Source organism: Paroedura picta, chromosome 4 (genome assembly GCF_049243985.1).
Source record: "Paroedura picta isolate Pp20150507F chromosome 4, Ppicta_v3.0, whole genome shotgun sequence".
NCBI classification, from domain to species: domain Eukaryota; kingdom Metazoa; phylum Chordata; class Lepidosauria; order Squamata; family Gekkonidae; genus Paroedura; species Paroedura picta.
Genome location: NC_135372.1, coordinates 50,467,291 through 50,479,874, shown reverse-complemented (window position 1 = coordinate 50,479,874; position 12,584 = coordinate 50,467,291). Strand labels below are relative to the sequence as shown.

General features: G+C 40.9%; 1 protein-coding gene across 4 annotated transcripts in view; it reads left to right on the top strand.

Moving 5' to 3' along the window:
- The window catches only part of KIF14 (kinesin family member 14), a 35,129-nt gene extending 34,206 nt beyond the window's left edge, over positions 1-923 (top strand). For all 4 annotated transcript variants that reach the window (XM_077332776.1, XM_077332774.1, XM_077332775.1 and 1 more), the window contains one exon: positions 140-923. In XM_077332776.1, the coding sequence (XP_077188891.1) occupies positions 140-528 (389 nt within the window). In that variant the 3' untranslated portion in view covers positions 529-923. The remainder of the gene's footprint in view (positions 1-139) is intronic.
- Positions 924-12,584: the final 11,661 nt, after the last annotated feature.

Sequence of the window (12,584 nt, the reverse complement as noted above, 5' to 3'; positions counted from 1 at the left end):
GATATGCATGTAGCCTTCTCTGCCTCTCCTCATTGTGTGTTTTTGGTAGGGCATCATAGCCCGATAGTAGCTATGGAAGCTGAGGGAACTACAGCACTGCTTTCTTAGACTTTGTTCTTTCTGTCTTTGTTTCCTGCAGGATCATACAGAAACAAAAACCCACTGAGATACTGTATTGAAAAGATTTGCATCTTAGCTGGGGATTTTAATGCTCTCTGCCATGCACCGACTTTACCTGTTGTTTCAGCAGGTGCTCTTTTTTCCAAAATGCCAGATTCTCTTGTGAACAACAGTGAATTGGAATCTGTAGCCAAGTCACTCATTATAAGTTTTGAAGTTGAGCATGGGTGGGAGTCGCTGAAACTTCAAGATGATCGTGTGAGAAATACTGAAGAAACACAACTTGGTAAAGGCGAAGCTACTACAAGAGAAAGGGAGCATAAAAGAATTCCAAAACAAGAGTATAAACTTTGGTCTGTGCCACAGAGATCAGGAGAAGCTTCACCTAGTAGAATTCACTGGGTATGAATGAAATGTTGCTTGATTAGTGAAATAGTTCAGAGTGTAAAAAACAGTGTATTTTATAAATACGTTGCCTGTTACTGCTGCATCCATCCTTGTTTTTATCACAAGGATCTCAGAAGAATATGAGTGTGAAGGCCAAATTCTTGGGATCACCTGATGAAGGGAGTGGGCACTTGTTCTTCTCCCTGCTATGTGTGTAAGGCACTGTGTGAACAAGTCACACCTGAGGTCTATATAAATAGAAGGGTTGCCTTACATAACTTTTCCTCATCTCAGTCAATTGAGAGGAGGGACGGATTGCCCAAACCATCCCATGTGGCACATGATCAGATTAGGGTTGTATGCGGTGGTGTCCGAATCGGCTGTTCCAGGCCAACACAGTCAGTGCACAACGCGGGGGGGGGGGGAAGGCATGGGCACTGGTGCGTAACTCGGTGTAAACACGCAGGCACAGAGCCCCGTGCCTGGGCGTGTGTGCAGAGTTACGCACCAGCGCCCACACCTCCCCTCCCCCCTCCCATGGCATGGCGCTGGCTGCGTCGGCCTGGAACAGCCGATTCGGACACCCCCACACACAACCCTCGTCAGCTCTTACACTGCCTTAGATGTCCAGCTGTGAGGAACGTCTGTACTTGCTCCTTCCACGATGGAAAGACAGCTCTTAGCTAGCTAGATTTATAAACCAACTAAAGTTTCATCGCAACGGTCGGTTCCGGCCACAATAAAATCTAGCCTAAAATGCACATTTTAAGATGGAATCCAAGGAAGAACATTCAACATTCATTCTGCATTAACAGAATATTCTTATTTTAAAGCTTTGGTGCCCCATCTTGGAAGGAATATTTACTAGGAGTATGTCTTGGCTGTTAGCTCTGAATATTCTACTAGGTGGAGCATTTATATCATTTAACAGTACACTGAATAATACAGCAGGATTAATTCATCATGTAAATCCTAAAATTATCTTTACATACTATTTCAGTTGATGGGAATTGTTTTGTGGATTTTTGGAAAAATCTTTAAACAAAATTACAGCATTGCCCTTCATCCTTTGTCAGATTTAACTGCAACGTGAAAACATAACTTTTGTAATCATGGATTATGTATGCACATGTTTGTTCCTGTATACATTGAAGTATGTACAAAAAGTCTGTAAATATTATAATACAATTGTAAAATATGCACAACTTGCCGATGTAAGCACAATACAAATCTGACTTTTTAAAGCTTCAAATTTATATATAAATGTATTTAAATATTTAAAGTTGTTTTTATTTATGTACTTGTATTTTGAAATTCATATGTGCTGATTTTCTTTTAGAATTTCCCCCCTTAGAGTGTTTCAGGGATGTGGGTTTTGTTCTTAACTGGGAGCTGAAGAAGTGTGTATAAAATCTTTTGTACACCATGGGGGCAAGGGGGCTTCCATTTCTCTCTTTGGAGCAGCCCCTCATAGCTCATGGGAGGTTGCTCCAAACAGCTTTTGGGGATGGACACTACATGCCCCCCCACCCAAGGGAAGGCTGAAAGCTGTTGTATGCTGTGCTGCCTGCGTCCCTCGGATCCCCACCATCAACTACTATTACAAGAGAGGAATTTTATTCATACATGCATTCACACATAGAGTTAAATTACCATTATTTTGTTTCAGTTTCAGGTTTTAACTTTTTTCCCCACCTCCTGGACATCTAGTGCTAATAGTACGTCCGTTATTCCTGGAGGTATTTCATACAGTTGTGTTGTCAGAAGATGGGTTACACCCATCAGACATCAATTAATCTTGCGCACTGGTGTCTACTTGGGCAATGGCTCTCCTCAGTATTAAGCAAAGGTCATACTCAGTCCTGTTACCTCTTCCAGGGCCATCAAGAAGCCCCAAGGTTTCATGAAAGCCTGCCTTATGGAATACACCCACCTGGGCCTGTCCATGTTGCAAAAGGAACAAAGGCAGAGTACCAACAGTGAGAAATCCAAGATACCAAGAGTGAGAAAGCTATCAGTAGAATTAAAACAATTTTAAATGTAAAAAGAAAGAACCAACCAATCATGATCTGTGTTCTCAAAATGTGTTTGGGAGTCACGCGTCTGATGGCCAAGAATCTGTCATGTGGCTGAAATAGTCCATCTGAATCAATGTTAAAATTTAACCAATTAAATTGATCAAGATGTGTAGCCATGTTAGTCCGTCTGTTACAACAGAAAAGAGCAAGAGTCTGGTAGCACTTTAAAGACTAACAAAATTTATCGCAGGGGATCAACTTTCATGAATCACAGCAGTGACTCACGGAAGCTCATACTGCCACGCATTTTGTTAGCCTTTAAGGTGCTATTGGACTCTTGTTCTTTTTAACAATTAAATTGACAATTTTTAATATCTGTTCTTCAAAATACTCTGGAGATAGCCTTTTCCACATTGGAAAATTTGCAAAGAATGGGTTATATTTAACCTGTCTTAATTTTGAGGAGTCAACTTGCACAGACCCATCCTGTTCACTTTCTGTTAGCTGGGACAAATATGGTCCTCAGAATCATTCCAAGATCTGGATATGAGTTCACGTCACCCTAAGTGAAGGCCAGTGATAAATTATACTAGAGAAGTTGATCAGCAGTCTTGGTTCTACACTTCTTGCTATTTTGTAGATTCATGCATATTCTTGAATTTATATACAATTTGGATTGTATTTATTTGCATGGTCACTTATAGTCATATCAATCATTGATGCATAAATATTTTTAAAAGCTTACCCAGTAAGGGAAAGTCAACATGAAGCAAAAGAAGGTGGCAAAATTATTACATGTTTAATCTGCATAAGAGAGCCAGTTTGGTGTAGTGGTTAGGAGTGCGGACTTCTAATCTGGCATGCCAGGTTCGATTCCCACATGCAACCAGCTGGGTGACCTTGGGCTCGCCACGGCACTGATAAAATTGTTCTGACCGAGCAGTGATATCAGCGCTCTCTCAGCCTCACCCACCCCACAGGGTGTTTGTTGTGGGGAGAGGAATGGGAAGGCGACTGTAAGCCGCTTTGAGCCTCCTTCGGGTAGGGAAAAGCGGCATATAAGAACCAACTCTTCTTCTTCTTCTTCATAAGAAATTGCACCACACTGGATTTCAGGATATTGGGTTTGATGATATTGTTAATCTGTTCTTTGGATGTGATTTTTGAATTATCTAACTATTTCATTTTTTAGCCTTTGTGTTTTTCAACTGAGAACTGCATTTGATATGTTTGATTATTCATTTTCTATCCAGCCCATGATTTTAGCAGCTAGATGTTAAAAGTTAAAAGGATGAGAACCGGAATGAAAATGTATATGTAATACACAAGTTCCTCTATTTCAAATGCATTTAAACACATCAGCTTGGTGCATTAAAATAAGCCTGTTCTCAAAGCAGCCAGAGTCTTTGCTCCGTTTTGAAAAGAGAAGTGAGCCATACATTGTCCTCTTCAGTTTTCACTTGGTTCCGTAACGTCACCTACAGGTAAGAAGGAGAACTGCAGTCTCTTCATTATTCAGGGCTAGACGTTTTGTTTATAAGCCTACAGCCCCGAGGCTTTACTTTCTAATCATTTCTGACTATAATGCCTATCTATGTATACTTTTCTGTCAGTGAAACTTTATTTTTGTTAAGATGTTCATTTTTATTTATTGTGTAAAACAAGAACCCTACATAAACAGCGGGAAACCACAAGCTTTCATTTGGAAGTAATCTTTTGAATGACAGGTCTGCTGCATGCACACTGCTCTGAACTGGAAAGTTTCAGAGCACCTCTTTCTGTTTAAGCATGTATTTGGGACACCTGAAGTAGGAACAAATGGATCTGCGGAAGTACACAGCCCCGGGAAGGCAATCTGATCACAAAAGAAGGATTCTGTACAGAATGTTTACAAATCACACACAATGGAAGGATTTCTAGACAATGTTAATCAGATAGACGAGTCAGACATTTCTGACTGAAAAATGACCATCCCTTACTGTGTTCATAGTTCACAAAAGAAGCTTGGCTAATTCCAGTTTAGATTACTTTTTGGGCCCTTGTTTGAGAAGTAATTTAGAGACAGGATAAAATGCAGGAGACATTAGCACCAGTAATGTGCAAGGTAAACTAGAGCCACTGCCACCACAAACTGGTGGCTTTTGCAAAAAACAGAACAAGTGCTATAGTGGGATAATTAACTTTCAGTCATTCTACATGCTTTCCTTGTTTCATTATTAGGGTGATCTATATTATAATCTGTAAATTTCTTGCAGCAACAGGGTGTGAACTTTGGCAGGTAAGAGCCATGGCTAGCCTGCTCTGCCCCCCAACCGTGGGGCCTCGGGGAGGCTAGGGGGTAGTGTAATTTTCTAGCTAGCTTGAACTCATCAGATCTCGGGAGCTAGGCAGGGCCGGCCCTGGCCAGTATTTGGAGGGGAGACCTCGAAGGACTATCAAAGTTGTGATGCAGACACAGGCAAGGGCAAAGTACCTCGATGTTTCTTTCCATGTAAACCCCAGTGGACCAGCATAAATCAGCTGTGACTTGACAGCATAAATAAAAAAGGCATTCTAGTCTGTCCATGCCAAGGAGAACCCACCTTCCCCTGCTCGCCCTGTGTTGGCTGCCTAGCCAACATTGTCTCTATTGCTTGGTTCTTTAAATTGGGACAGAAAAGGGGTCTTTTTAAAAACACTTGACCCCAAACTGAGCTGTTGACAGTATAAAAGTAAAGGTACCCCCTGTGCAAGCACCGAGTTGTGTCTGACCCCTGGGGTGACGCCCTCTAGCGTTTTCTTGGCAGACTCAATACAGGGTGGTTTGTCATTCCCTTTCCCAGTCATTACTGTTTTACCCCCCAGCAAGCTGGGTACTCATTTTACCAAACTTGGAAGGATGGAAGGCTGAGTCAACCTCGAGCCGGCTGCTGGGATCGAACTCCCAGTCTCATGGTCAGAGCTTCAGACAACATGTCGGCTGCCTTACCACCCTGCACCACAAGAGGCTCATAATTAACAGTATAGTCCTAAGCAATATAATACCAATTCCATTGAAGTCAATGAGCCTAGAAGGGTGTAATTCTGTTTAGAATTGCACATTGAATCCATTTACTTGATCTGAGGTTTGTTTATTTCTTAAGTGGAAAACCTGCACTTAGGTTTTGGTTGGTTTTGACATTCACTTATACCCAGAAAAGAAGTGTTTTCTCCCCACCCTTCCCTGATGGCAAATTCTTGATATTAGCCACAATAGAGATTTGGTAAAACCAGTCCTTCTCATTACATCAGCAGAAGTATTTGGTGCTCAGGATCCCGAGGGTATCTTTTAAAAAGAAATCCCCAAAATTGAAGTGCAGCTGGTATTCCTTAAAAAATTAAGTTTGCAGCCACAAAAGTTCAATGCTGGAAAAAATTACTGGGAAATGCAAGGAAGATGATGTAATGTATTTGTTTTAATGCTTATATACATTCAAGGGAAAAGCATTCATCTGCTTTTATTTCAAGTCATTTTGAAGTAAAATCCACTTCCTTTTTGGCAAGCCAAGCACGACCATTTTTAAACTTAAAAACTGGTACTTCTAATTAATGTAGAACCACTTTGACGGTTATGTTTCTTTAGCAGTAATTGCCTGGTCTCAACTAGAGCTTACAAGCAGAGCCACCAAATCGAGCATCCTCTACTGAAGCCAGGAAGAGCCTCAAATCCTGGAAAGGGTGGACAATGTTGTGGTTTCAGGAGAGAGCGCCTAGGTGGGAGCTGGGCTTTTGTAAGGCATTTCAATTTGTCTGGCATCAGAGTGTGAAGCACAGTTACATCGGTGTTAGAAGGTCAAATCCTGTCCATGATCCCTTTTTGTAATGGCTGAGGAAACTGTAGAACAGCAAACTGTAGGCAGAGATTATTTTAATCTGTTGTTCAAAATAATAATAATAAAAAACCCTGCATGGTTGAATGTAAAGTTCATCCATTTGTTTGCTTCTACGAGGTGGAAAGAGGCTCTGAACATGAAATCGGCAGCCTTAGTTGATTGGCATAAAATCCTACACAGTGGACTAAGAAAAAAGTATTCTAGGGACAAGGGAGGAATAATTTGCCTGGTTTAAAATGTTTCTTTGCTTTTCATCATTTACGGTTGGACGTAACAACAAGTGCATGGAAATTTTGGAAGAGTTTTCTTTAGGGGTTAAACAACAGGAATTTCCTTTGGCTTGTTAGGCCCTGATACTCCATTTATTATGTAACTTATTTCTGTCTCACTTAGGGTTGCCAGGTCCCACCCTGGCCACTGGCAGGGGATGGGGGGGGGGGGGTAAGGTTGCCAGATCCAGGACAGGAAGTACCTGGAGATTTTGGGACAGAGTCTAGGGAGGGCAGGGACCTCACTGGGGTACAATGCCAAAGAGTCCACCTTCCAAAGCATTTTCTCCAGGCAGATTGATCTCTGTAGTCTGGAAATAAACTGTAATTCTGGGGGACCCCCACGTCCCACCTAGAGGCTGGCATCCCTAGGCTCACTCTATGTACCAAAGTTGGTCAAGACAGCTTGCAAACTATTAAAAAGCAATGTAAATAAATGAAAAATACCTGCACAAATCACATGTTAAAACTGCATCAAAAGCAATCAGGAGGATAATGAACATACCTTTCACATCTGGCATGAGAACCTCAGCATCAGCCAAATAGTTGTGGGCAAGGTGCTCTGTAACAGATACCACTGCATAAAAAGCCCTGTCTTGAGCATGGACCCACCTTATCTAAGATAACAGTGGTATGCATTGCAATGACTGCAACACTCATGTGGGAACAGGTGGTCAAGCAAATGCCTCAATACCAGACTGTGTAGGGCTCTACAGGCCTTTCTTATTTTAAATGAATGAATGTAGTGCTAGGTTGAACAGTAATGAATATTTGATAAGTCTTGCTTGTCAATAATTTCATGTCACCTCAACCAAAGTACCCACTGTTTGACAAGAAAGTATTGGAAAATTAAAACAGGCAAACAGTTAAATTCCAAAGAAGACTTACTCATGAGCTATATACTTATGGCTGTATTGGGATGTTGTGACACAGTTTACTAATTTAACAGGATTAATTTTTGCTTATATATTCCCACTGTCATGATGGTGAGTTCATAGTCTGAGGAAGAGTGCTTGCACTCGAAAGCTCACACCTTGAATAAATCTTTGTTGGTCTTAAAGGTGCTACTGGACTCTGATTTTGTTTTGTTTTTTATGAGCCAAACAGTTTCTGAAAATGCTTATCAAGTCAAAGCAGTTCCCTACCTAAGGTGAGAGAGAGAGAGAGAGAGAGAGAGAGAGAGAGAGAGAGAGAGAGAGAGAGAGAGAGAGAGAGAGAGAGAGGATAAGTGGTCTAAATTCACCGAGACAACAGAAGTCTGAAGAAAAAATGCCTAGTTTTGGGGTGAGTTTTGCAAAACTATAAATAGAATTGTCCAGGTTTGCGTTACTTCATAGTTTGCACTTCCCGTTTCCTCCACTAGATGGAGGTGTTTCATAGAAAAAGTAACCTGCGCTCAGTGAAAACAACCTGAAAAAAAGTTTCTGAGCACAAATAAACCGTATTAAACAGAAATAAAGTCCTATATACCCTATATCCAACAGCAGATACAACCTTTTTGTGTGTATTAAAAATTACATGGAAACTTATATTAGGACAAAATGCTCCAGAAAAAAACATTTAATTGGGAAGCTGGCCTGGTGATAAGTCATGAAGGCTGATTCTTCAAAAATACAAATAAGTTTCAGAGATTTTTATTTCTTTAAAACATTAATCTTTCAAAAAGTGACGGTGAGCATGATTCTGAGGTTGTTTCACTACAAATGGCAGCTAAAGCTGATGTTTGCATTAAAGCTACAATATAAAGATCTTCAATCATTTTTGTTACTTTACTGTTCATGAGGTAAATGGAAACAGACAAATCCAGAAAGGTATTTACTCTCGTTTCAGGTACAGTCCAGTGGGACACTCTCCTGGGTAAAGCCGTTGATAGGAATGGGATCTGTGAGCCAGGTGAATAGTATTGCTCTCTGTCTTCTTGATAAGGTCCATGTAGAAGAACTGGAAAGATGTCCTTGTGTCATTTGCAAAGGGTTCTTGTGGGGATCGCCCATAGTAAGGACAGAAGAATGAGGAGTCTTAAGTATTTCACAGACTGCAGATTCTTTAAATAGTCCCATAACTTAAAGCTGAAGTTGTGTTACATCCAGTCCAGAAAAGCTTATCTGGTAGCTACTTTCATAGTACCATGTTAAAAATTGGTAATTTCTGAGGAGTTGCTGCTGTGTGTGTATTTGGCATTTTTATGTAACCTTTTCCTGGCTATTTTAGGGAAGCAGAGTAGACAACAGGGTTGCTGAGCTCCAGGTTGGGAAACTCCTGGGTATTTTGTGGGTAAGTCCTGGAGAGGGCAGGATTTGGATAAGGGAGAGAGCTCAGCATGGTATAATGCCAGAGAGTCCCTTTAAGAGTCCTTTGGATAGAGAAAGGGGGGGGTATAAAACCCAGATCTTTTTTTCCTTCTTATCTATTCTCACTCTTTTAAAAATAAATATGAGATAATTTATCTCCGTGATTATTCCTTCAAAAATTGGATTTAATTTCCGATCACTCGACTATATATGATACTCATGTAGGGTCATCCTAACCCCTCCTTGCTCTAAGGAAAATCAGTTGATGGTTTATGGCTTTGTGGACTACAGGGAGAAAAACATGAACGTCTTTTTAAAAGAGTGGTTTTAAATTTCTTTATATAATCTCATAATGTAATGGCAATTAGATTTACAATCATCATAAATATTGGAAGCCTTTTTACCTCTTTTCTTTCTTTCATTTCTCTTTCTATTTGGTAATTTATGTTGTATTTTAAAAACTTTATATACAAGTTTTAAATGATAAAAAAGGAACTGCCAATTGGGAATGAAGAAATCTTGAGAAGGGAAGGCAGAGAGGGGTCTAAACTCTTTCCCTGGCACCTGCTTTTCCCCTGCAATTCTGTGCTCACCTTCACCAATGTGGATCTGGAACCCCATCAGAGGGGAGCGGGTCTGGGAAAAAAGAAATTGCCTCAGGAAGAAAAGGTCAAATATCATTTGCCTGTTCATAAATATTCCTGAATAAAGCTGCCTTTCTTTAGAAGATGTGGATGTCAGGGCATCATTGCACGTTTCTATTTTTGCTTAATATGAAAACAAGGTTAGCGCTATTTTTCAGTCTTCTCTAGGACTGCTTGGGAAAAAAGGGTTGTTTTTCAGTGTGTTTTTTTTTAAGAGGACAAATCAGTCATCAAAAGGAAAAGGGGATTCCAGCTGGTTCACAGTGGCTTGCATCATTCTTCTTACCTCCAGTTTGGTGTAGCAGTTAAGAGTGTGGACTTCTAATCTGGTGAGCCAGGTTCGATTCCCTGAACCCTCACATGTAGCCAGCTGGGTAACCTTGGGCTCTTCACAGCGCTGATAAAGCTGTTCTGACCGAGCAGTAACATTAGGGCTCTCTCTGTTGTGTGGAGGGGAAAGTGAAAGTGATTGTAAGCCACTTTGAGACTCCTTCGGGTAGAGAAAAGCGGCATATAAGAAACATTTCTTCTTCTTCTTCTTCTTCTTCTTCTTCTTCTTCTTCTTCTTCTTCTTCTTCTTCTTCTTCTTCTTCTTCTTCTTCTTCTTCTTCTTCTTCTTCTTCTTCTTCTTCTTCTTCTTCTTCTTCTTCTTCTTCTTCTTCTTCTTCTTCTTCTTCTTCTTCTTCTTCTTCTTCTTCTTCTTCTTCTTCTTCTTCTTCTTCTTCTTCATTTTATCTGAACAACAGCCCTGTGAGGTAAATTAGGCTGAGAGGACATGTGGCTAGTCCAAGGTTACCCAGCAACCTTCCATGGCAGCCTCCAGTTCCTAGCACAACCCTCGGACCTCCGCTCTTCAGTGGCTCTCAGGAAAGGAGCTACTGATACAGCATGCTGTAGAGTAACGTGGCAGACAAATAGGAAATTATTTTTCTTGTAACACGTGAAATGGAGTTGTAGTTGAAAGATGGTGGTTTGCCAACCACCAGAAAGTAAATCCTAGGATTGGGGGCAGCAGAATCCAAGGTTCTTAGAACAGTCCCTCTTTTCTGTAATAGGCAGATTGTTTCTATTATATTTTACACATGAGCTTTTATAGGAGAGAATGCACATGTGTAGATCACATATGATTTTCTTCTACATGTGTGACAGGTTTTGGGTGAGCTAAAAGTCATCCCCATGCCCCACTCCATGTTAATTCCGGGGCACTCTCTAATCTGCTAAAACCTCTGTGACCCCTTAATTTCTTATTGTGGCATGAGCTTCTATAGGCAGATCTACTACCATTATGGATGATTTTTTATCTGAGTCAACGATGCTGCTGGTTCCTTTTATTCCTCACACAAGTTTGGGTTTTAGCAGCTCAATGATTTGTACAGAATTTATGGCCACAGCACTGAGGGTGTTTTTCTGCACATTTCAGATTAATCTTTCCAAATTGCAAACTGACTCATGTCCTAGAAAATGTCCTTCTGAGCACTAATGTTTATTGGGATATTTGGTTATATAGTAGAGTTTTTTGCTAGCCATAGAAGCGTGATACTGACTGCAGTAAATAAATCTCCCAAGAAGCATATTGCAAAAAGAGAAAGAGAGAGAGAGAGAGAAGGAAAGAAAAAAAGAAAAGAAAAGAAAAAAAGGAAAGGTAAACACACGTTTCCTTAAATAGATTCAGTTGCAGCTGAGACAAAGAAACCTAATTTAAAGAGTACTTTACCTATCACAAATGGTCAGCTTGTATGGAAGTGTGAGGCCATTGAACCTACAGCAAAGACCTGTAGAGATATGTTTCTCCATAGAAAAGCAAGTGAGATATGAGAGAGAGAGAGAGGGTGGGGTGGGGAGAACTCAGAGGACAGCTCCCAGGACAAGACAAAGGCATCCCATTCAAGGAGATAACTATGCCCACTTAGAGTGATGTAGCACCCTCCAATGTCCGGGCATGCTCAGTCGCTCACTCCAACCCTGTCAGCGCCAAGGCACCAGGTCCTCTTTGCGAGTGAGCCATGAGCCCATCTGTCAGCTGTCTTGCCAAAACATTCCCTGAAGTTTACATTGCTGCAACCAGACTAAGTGACTGGTAGTAAGGAGGCCCATGAAGCCCCATATTGTTGAGGGATGTGTGTGACACACCCTCCTTTCTTTCATTATGCATCTTAAAGCAGCGCACATGGGAGTCTTGGCCAGGTATTCCTTCCAGGAGGCTCAGCACACTTGCTGTTATCATGTGACCTCTACCACAGTACTCTAATAATTTCGTAAGATTTGTTCAAGGGACATCTACTTGCATTAAACTACATTATACCCATTTGGCTGTAGTTACAGACAACTAGTCATCAAGGGTAATAAAACTTTTACTTTGGATCTTGATATGCACCTTCCTTTGCATAAAATGATATATACGAGCTCAACAAGGTCTACATGAATACCATATTAGGAGATGACTGCCACAGCTGGAACATGTATCTGAGCACACAGTTGCAAAATGCCAGGATCTTTCTTGCTGGTTGGAGGCAAATTGCACTTGTGACACACTAAAAAGCAGACCCATAAACAATAGTTCCCACTTGAGGTATCTTGTGAAAATGTTCGACTCATAAAGGAAAACTTAAAAGTTATATTAGATTCATCTGGGATTTATTTACAGACTAGAATGTCAATTATTGGGTCAACCCCTGCCAATTATGAACATACGATGGGGAAGGATCTGTCACTACACAATCTGCTTTTGCAAGTCCCTCCATTTTCAAAAGGCATTTGAGTGAGGCAGTATGCTTTGAGCAAACCTCAAGCTTACTTGGGTACCACAAAAGTGATAATTTGGTCTTGGTCCTAGTGCGATTTCTGTGAACAATACTTTACTGAGAAACCTAATGGGGAAATACAGGACTTTGTCCAAGGAACCTAAATGTGAACTGCACAAGGTGGCAGTTAATCTAAGACCGTTTATGCACTGGGAACTTCCTTGCCCCAGTTCCCGTGCAGGAGCACAAATTGGGGGCAGATG